Below are 7,958 nucleotides of genomic sequence, written 5' to 3'. Positions count from 1 at the left end.
ATTTTCATTGAAACAGTTCTCTCCTGGAAAATAGCTGTTTTGACAAAGCCTACATTTTTTGTGCCTTGATTTAGTATCAATTTTAAATAAATTCCATTTTGGAAAAAAAATGGGGGAAAAAAATCCCCCATTTTGACATTTTTGGAACAAAACGTTTTGATTTTTTCATTCTGAAATGACTTTGTTTTGACTTTACTTTATTTTAAAAAATAAGAATAAATTTTAAAAAGGGTTGAAATTGAAACAAAATATATCAATTGACCCAAAACTATTTTTTTTTATTTTGTTTTACAAGAAATTTTGGCATTTTGTTCCTTTTTGGGACAAAGAAAAAAAATCTAAATCTTGAATTTTTTTTTGTGGACAGAAAATCAATTTTTCTTCCAGCTCTAGTCTTGAGCCACACGCTTCAGAACACCAGTTGGGGTCAGACAGTAATTTCACCCAGGACATAATCTTGCAGCATCAGGCACAATCTGGAGAGTTTATGCTTGTTGCATGTTCAAATTTAATAATGAAAATATTAATAACACAAGATGTCAGATAGCTGGTTCATTTGCAATTCAATCAAAGATTATTAGTCAAAGATTAATACAGCCTGATACAGAATACGGAAAGGAATACATATGTTACCAATCTGATCACTGGAGAAGTGACAGCCGCTCAGTCCACTTCTGACTTAACTTCCCAAAACTCTTTCCTTATACATAGCTTGGGACAAAGAAATTCCATTCCCATGGGCTGATTTAACTGCGAGTTCTATCTTAGATGCCTCAATTTACCCTCATGAATAAGATAAAGACATCTGTGACTGATTCATTATTACCAAAACCACTTGTGACAATAAGTGGTTCTTATTGACCTAAACATCAACCAGTGGTTCATTATTTCATCAATCACAGAATACATGTGTAATAACAAACATCCCTTGCCAATCAACAGTGGTCCCTCTCTGGACATGGGAATGCAATTCTTCACAGGTCAACAGGGTCAGAGGAAAGGATTATACACATTCCATTACTGATTACATACATTCATTCCTTTGGTCCCTCACTAAGGTTCAACCTAAGTACAAAGAACTTTTCAGTTTGATAGGTACAGAGCACTAGATTTGTAGATACAAAACACTTTGGTTTATACCCCAAAAAGGATTTTGGTTAACATATATAAAATATGTATAAAAATATATAAAATAATTGTAGCAGTTTTAGTATCTACTAACATGCTTCACTCTGAAGTCTCCAGCATTGAGACCCCAGACTAGATGAGATTACAATATCCTTTCTCATCTGTGGCTCTTCTGCCATTTCTTGTAGATCACTTTCTCCCCAGAGAGACCTCCCCAGTTCCCTGGCAGGCACAGAGGTGGTGGACACCAAATTGATGGTCTCCTGAGTTATGTAGATTGGTGGGTAGGACCTCACACTCACATTCCTCCCGCCCCTCCGCTCCATCGGAGCACTGGCTCGTACCTCGGACCCAGATCCTGCCCTTCTATGAGAGGGGGCAGGTCAAGGAGCAAACTCAAAGTCCACTTGAGAATTTTTTTTCCCAAATTCTTGTTGGAAGCACAATTCAGCCCTATAGATGCACTGATTGTAGGAATGGGCCCAAGGGTAAAGAGGAGGAATGGAGCCAAGAGGTGAAGGAAGCACATACCTAGCTGTGGAATACTAAATAAAGCAAGGGTTCTCAAACTGGGGGTCAGGACCCCTGAGGGGGTCGTGAGATTATTACATGAGGGGGTCGCAAGCTGTCAGGCTCCACCCCAAACCCTGCTTTGCCTTCAGTATGTATAATGGTGTTAAATATATTTAAAAGTGTTTTTAATTTATGGGGTGGGGGTCACACTCAGAGGCTTGCTATGTGAAAGGGGTCACCAGTACAAACGTTTGAAAACCACTGGAATAAAGGCACCCGAATGCCCGATGCTTCTGCTTGCAAGGGGTGTGTCACAGTCTGATGCATTCACTTATTTAGGACTCAGCCCAATTCTTCCCAGCCTGACCCAAGGGGAGAGGGAGAAGGGAAACTCCCCACACTTTCAGTACAACTGCTGCTTCTGTACTGGGGTCCTGGAACTGGCTGCAGGAGGCCTGGGTGTGGAGGGAACTGAGTGTGTGGGGACAGAATGTGCTGCTGCCAACCACCATAAGGCCTTTTATTTTTAATCAGATTAACACCCGAGTGCCTTTCCCAGGCACCCCGTAGGCTCTAGGCAGGACCTCTGCACTCACCCAGGCCCCTGCTCTGCGATGCCCAGGTAGTTTTCCCACTCCAGTTCTAGTCCTAAAAGGCTCAGCCATCCAGCTGGGCCCTGGCTAGAGCACCTGGCTGCGGGCGTCAGTGACCAGAACAAAAGGGGAATTAATACAAATGAAGCTTCCCCAAACTGGGTTAAGGCTCTTGTTCTTCAGAAGGTGCTCACCGGGCTGGGGCCCTAAACTGATGAGTTCACAAGAAAACCGAGAGAAATAGTTCCCTCTCATGGTGAATCCACATCGAGCAGGGCCAGCCCACCCTTCCTTCCAGGAGGAGCTGTTGGGCAGCAGTTGTACAAAAAGCTCCTGCCTTCAGCCCCCCCTCCCTGCAGGAGCTGCAGACTGCTCCCCTCCCCACTCTGCAACCAACTCAGCTGGGTTTCTCCCGTTTAAGCACCCCCCATTCTGACATCTCTCAGAGGTGGGGTGGGGCCAACTGGTCCCACATTAGCTCTGTGTTGCACAGTGCGTTACCCCATCACACAGATCAAGTTAAACATTTTGTCCCCTTTACACTTCTCTCTTCCCCGCAGGGCAGGTCGCTGCAGTGAAAAGAGCAGGCCGGAGTCTCTGCAGATGGCTTTACTGCTGTAAATACTGCCCCGGACGAACATTATTGCTGGGTTGATACCGACAGATAAAACTGGGCCAAGGCACAAAGTTTGAATCCAGATTTAAATGTCCCAAAGCATGGAGAGCAGGGGGATGGGAGGGGGATTTTGAACCCATGTTTTGATTTGGCCCATTGTAGAAATGGGGGCCAATGGCAAAGCCTGGATCCAAACTACCCCAAAGAGTGGGTGGTTCTGGTCCATCTCTAGGAACAAAGTGAGGTAGACTGGAGCCTCCTCTGACCTCATCATCTATTACTCTCTGTGTTGGGCGCTGCAGAGAGGGAGGGTCACAACAGCAGTGAATGCGGATGATTTTCAGTGCAAGAAATCCAAAAAAGGTAAACAGCTGGATCAGGCTGGAAGAGGAACAAGTAGGTAGTGGCCGATTCCATGGCCACAGTGCATGGAGCAGAGAAGTGGGGGCCCGCGCAGATTTGAAATGAGCGTGACCACATAACTAGCATCAAAGCTACAATGGTGCTATTAATGAGTCAATTTTTGAACTCATGACCTGTTGTGAATTTCCATCACAGCATGAACAGCCAGCAGTGAGTCATTTCCTCGCCATTTGAGTTATCTTCCAATCCCCTCTCTGAATGCCTGGCTGGTGTCAGTCCCAGAAACTTCATTAAAGGGATGCTGTTAAGGTCTCCAAAAGCAAAAGAAAAGGACCACAGCAATAGCAACTACCACCAGCAGTGATCCGATGATATTTAACACCTTGGCGGTGGTGCCATAGCTCCGAGCACCTTCCAGGTCCCCCAGTACTTTCCGATCTCGGGCCTGGAAAAGAAAACAGGAGCATGTGAAAAATCAGAGCAGTCAAGAGGGTGGGAGAATTTTTATTAACTGCTTAGCCCCTTCTGGGCCAAGCTAAAGCACACACAGCCCATGCACCTTCTTATTGAGCTATAGAGAACTCCCTGACTTCTGCAGCAGAAAGAGAAGAAGCCAGAGTTCAAAGGGAGCTAGTTCAGATGTTTATTCATTGAGGTTTCACTAGGATTGTAGAAAATACAAGTGACAGTTTTGCGAAATAGCCAAGATTTCAAAAAGCACTGCTTGTGCAGAGCATTCCATATCATGCAGTTCATGGCCTTTTGTAAATATGCAGCTCGTTTGCATAATGATCATTTGTATAATGTTGCTTGTTTGCATGTTGGTCCCACCCACCAGTGCTAAATCCTTGATTCACTACTGTTCTTTGTTTTACAGTGCCATCTTTAACTAAAAAGGAAACAAAGGGAGGGGTGTGAGTTTAAATAAGCAACAAAAAACATGACCACAAGATGGTGCTATAGCCTAACAGCATTGATGTATGAAATGGCTAATATGAATCTAAGCAGGCAATTTTCATTTGAGCAACCACATCTGTTGACTATATACTTATATGGTAATGGGGGGATTAATAAACTGTTGATTAGCCACAAGTGCCCTGATTTGAGAGAGGATGTCCAAGGTAGAAGCTGCCCTCAAAATAACCTGCTCCTAAAATTGAGCTCTGTGTAGCTAGAAAGCTTGTCTCTTTCACCAATAGAAGTTGGTCCAATAAAAGATATCCCACCCCCCACCCCTTGTCTCTTTCGACCTAAAATTAGTAAGCTAATGCTTCCTGGACTCAATAAAAAGGGGGTATCCTAACTGAATTCCATTCCAACATTCACTATAACACATCAAATAGACAAATATGGTGTGTTGGATTTCAGCTTTAAAATCTAGCTGGCACTTGGGCAAATGCATAAAATTGATCCCCATTCCCACTTATATAAATATATAACCCCCTGCAAAGATGTGAAGCCCCAGCAGTGAGAACAACCACTCTCTGCCCACGTGCGGTGGGGTACAACTAGAAATAAGAGGGTGCCACTGAGCAAGGGAAGATGCAGTAGATCAGAAAAATGACTCCCTAATGGGAGGTGTGCCCACATCACCTGGAATATGTACAACTATCCGGTGGGATATGTATTAGGTGGAAAACATGGCATTGTCAGAGGAGGGGGACAAAATGACCTAACTGGGGCGTTTTCCCACCTGTGATGTCTATGAATGGTTTGCTATCCTAACAAAGGCTGATTGAAAACCTAGCATGGGAGATCCTTAAGCCTGCTAAAAAGTCCCACTTGTGACAGTTACTAATTGTTACTAAATAGTTACTAATCCTGTTACTAATTGTCATTATAAACTAGCTTCTAGAGCCCTCGCCAGGGACCAATTGTGCTAGGCCCTGTACATATACACTAGATGCCCTAAACACTGTGGAAATGTTGTATTGTGTGTAAGTCACGACATTATAGAAAGAAAACTGGAGAGACAGACAGGGGAGCATAATAATGCTGTTTCCCCAATGATAAATATTGCATTTCTTTTTTTCCTTGGTACACCTCAGGTCTTCGTTGTTCTTGCAGAGGACTGGACCTCAGAGAGCCTGAATAGACACTATTAAGCAAAAACAAATGCACAGTTCCCAAAACTTTGGGAGTATGTAGTTCGCAATTTCCTAAAGCTGGCCCAGCTGTACACACAGCAGTCCACATTCTACTGCGTGCCTGGTTTGCATGCGCTCTCCCCGGCACAGCATACCCATGTGTTCCTCTGTGGGTCGTTTCTATACGCCAGCTGCAAGGAGCCCTTTACTCCCCACTAGTGCGCTGGCTGAGTCTCTCCTTGTGGAAAATGGAGCCAGTTAATTCCTAGGGCAGGCTGGCTACAGCCCAAGCTGAGCCTTCACTTACTAGAGAGTCTTGGGCATCCAAACCAGCCCGTGGAGAAGCTGAAGTGCGTCCCTTGCACAGTGGTTTGATGTTCCTATTGCACTGTCCCACTGATCATTCCCAGCTAGGTCTCAGTCTGCACGCTAGACTAGCACATCTCTTTGGAGCACTAATGTGGGGCACCATTCCCACTGCTACCTCCCCACACACACACACACACACACACACACACACCAGAGGCAATGCAGGGAGCACTGAACAAGTGCCCCAGACACACCAGGTCCTTCCCTGACCCTCTAAAGGGGAGGGGGGGAGTGAGAGGGAAGCACCGCTTCACCAAACTGCATCATCACACCCTGCCAGCCTGTGTGGCACAGTCTTCACACCTCATTGCATCAGCGACACAACACAACCGCCACACAATCAGGATGTTGCACCATAACTAGACAACTCTTCCCACTGATTGAGTGGCTTTGCAGCCTCTGGGAGGATCACTGAGCTGCTGCTCAGCATCACAGAACCATAGACCCACAGGGTTAGGAAGGGGCTGCAAAGATCTAATCTAACCCACCCAAGTTAGATCTAATCTAACCCACTCCAGCCTCTTTTTGAAAACCTCCTTCTGCTGGAAAGCTCCCTGCGGCCCCTAAATACCCCCACATCCAATAGGGCCCCCAAGTTCCAACCTCAGGCTCACCCTGCTGTAGTTAGCTGGATGCTCACATCCTGCAAACTCCTAACCCTAAACGCCCACACACAGTCCGGGCCAAGGACAGCTGATAGCAGGAGCAGCACAGGACAGCCCAGCTTGCCCCGCAGGTTGGATTCCTGCCTTGGGACTGGGGGGCTGAGCGGAGAAAGAAAAGCTAGAGTCAGGGCTGTGGAGGAAGGGAAAATAAACTGCCAGGAGACGGGAGAGACCCGGGGGCTCCGGGAAGAGATGGGGGAGGGTCGGAGAGCGGGGATGAATGTGCTCTGGATACCAACTTCGCGGCAGGCCGGGCTGGAGGGATCGGGGTGCTGGGTGCACCGGGCGGGCTGGAGAGATCGGGGTGCTGGGGGCACCGGGGATCCAGGAGGGCTGGAGAGATCGGGGCGCTGGGGGCACCGGGGATCCAGGAGGGCTGGAGAGATCGGGGTGCTGGGGGCACCGGGGATCCAGGAGGGCTGGAGAGATCGGGGCGCTGGGGGCACCGGGGGGAACGGGGGGGGGAGGGAAATCAGGGCGCTAGAGGCATCGGGGGATCCGCGCGCTAGGGCACCGGGAACCTGGAGGGAACCAGGGGATCCGGCCACCGGGGGATCTGGGGGGGAACCGGGTGCTGGGGCATCGGGGGACGTGGAGGGAACCGGGCGCTGGGGGATCCGGGCGGGCTGGAGAGATTGGAGCGCTGGGGGCACCGGGGGATCCGGGGAGAGGATCTGGGGCGGGAGGCGCCAAGGGTCCGGCCCGGCTCTCACCTTGATAGAGAAGATAAGCGCGGGGAAGCCCAGGCAGCCCAGGCAGGCGAGCTTCTGGCACAGCAGCACGTTGAAGAGGGACCAGAGCACGAAATCGCGCGGCTGCTCTGCCGGGAAGCCCTGCTGGGTGCCGGGGTAGGGGGGAGGCAGGCCCCGGGACTGCAGGTCGATGCTCACGGTCTGCTCCTTGCACGCCATGGCCGGGCAGTGCGAGTGCTGGTCTGAGCGCGGCGGGGAGCGGGCGACTGTGGAGCGGGGCAGGCGGAGACAGGAAACGTGATTCAGAAAATGAAACCGCCCCCCGGCCCCAGCCAGCCGCCTCCCCCGCCCCAGCACAAATACCCTGAACCCGCCCCCCACCCCCGCGCACAGAGCCACCACCCTATCCCCCAACACCTCCACCCGCACAGAGCCACCCCCTCCTGCTCCCCACAGTGCCCCCGCACAGAGCCACCCCCTCCTGCCCCCAACACCCCCCCGCACAGAGCCACCACCTTGCCCCCTCAGACCTCCCCCCACACAGAGCCATCCCCTCCTGCCCCCCAACACCTCCCCCCATACTCACAGAGAGCCACCCCTGCCTGCCCCAACATGCCCCGCACAGAGCCACCCCTCCTGCCCCCCAACACTCCCCTGCACAGAGCCACCACCCTGCCCCCCCAGATCCGCTCCACACAGAGCCACCCCCTCCTGCCCCTCAGGAAACTCCTCCCACACACAGAGCTACCCCCTTCCTGCCCCCCAACACCCCCACACACACACAGAGCCACCACCTCTTGCCACCCCAACCTCCTTTAGAGACCCCACACTCCCTGTCTCTCCTTTCTTCCCAGCCTCTCCCCTCCACACATCCCTTCTGCTCCAATCCCTCCTCTACCAGCCCCCCCCCCCAGGAAATGTCAGCCCCTTGG

The 7,958-nt window shown here is 50.1% G+C and overlaps 1 protein-coding gene across 1 annotated transcript; it reads right to left on the bottom strand.

Annotated features, from left to right (window-relative positions):
• Positions 1-477: 477 nt before the first annotated feature.
• Positions 478-7,292, bottom strand: LOC117877388 (dispanin subfamily A member 2b-like). The gene is made up of 2 exons (XM_034770476.1): positions 7,048-7,292; positions 478-3,658 (listed from the first exon to the last, which is right to left on the bottom strand). The coding sequence occupies exons 1-2, from the start codon at positions 7,243-7,245 to the stop codon at positions 3,518-3,520; spliced, it is 339 nt and encodes a 112-aa protein (XP_034626367.1). The 5' UTR covers positions 7,246-7,292; the 3' UTR covers positions 478-3,517.
• Positions 7,293-7,958: the final 666 nt, after the last annotated feature.

This window comes from Trachemys scripta, chromosome 4, assembly GCF_013100865.1.
Source record: "Trachemys scripta elegans isolate TJP31775 chromosome 4, CAS_Tse_1.0, whole genome shotgun sequence".
NCBI classification, from domain to species: Eukaryota; Metazoa; Chordata; order Testudines; family Emydidae; genus Trachemys; species Trachemys scripta.
The sequence above is the reverse complement of the archived record's forward strand: the minus strand, read 5'-3'. Positions and strand labels throughout refer to the sequence as shown.

Bases quoted from the DNA above. Each gene is read 5' to 3' on its own strand.
- LOC117877388 (XM_034770476.1), bottom strand. From the start codon at position 7,245: ATGGCGTGCAAGGAGCAGACCGTGAGCATCGACCTGCAGTCCCGGGGC. The intron at 3,659-7,047 runs GTGAGAGCCGGG...TTTCTTTTCCAG, and splicing joins CGCTTATCTTCTCTATCAAG to GCCCGAGATCGGAAAGTACT.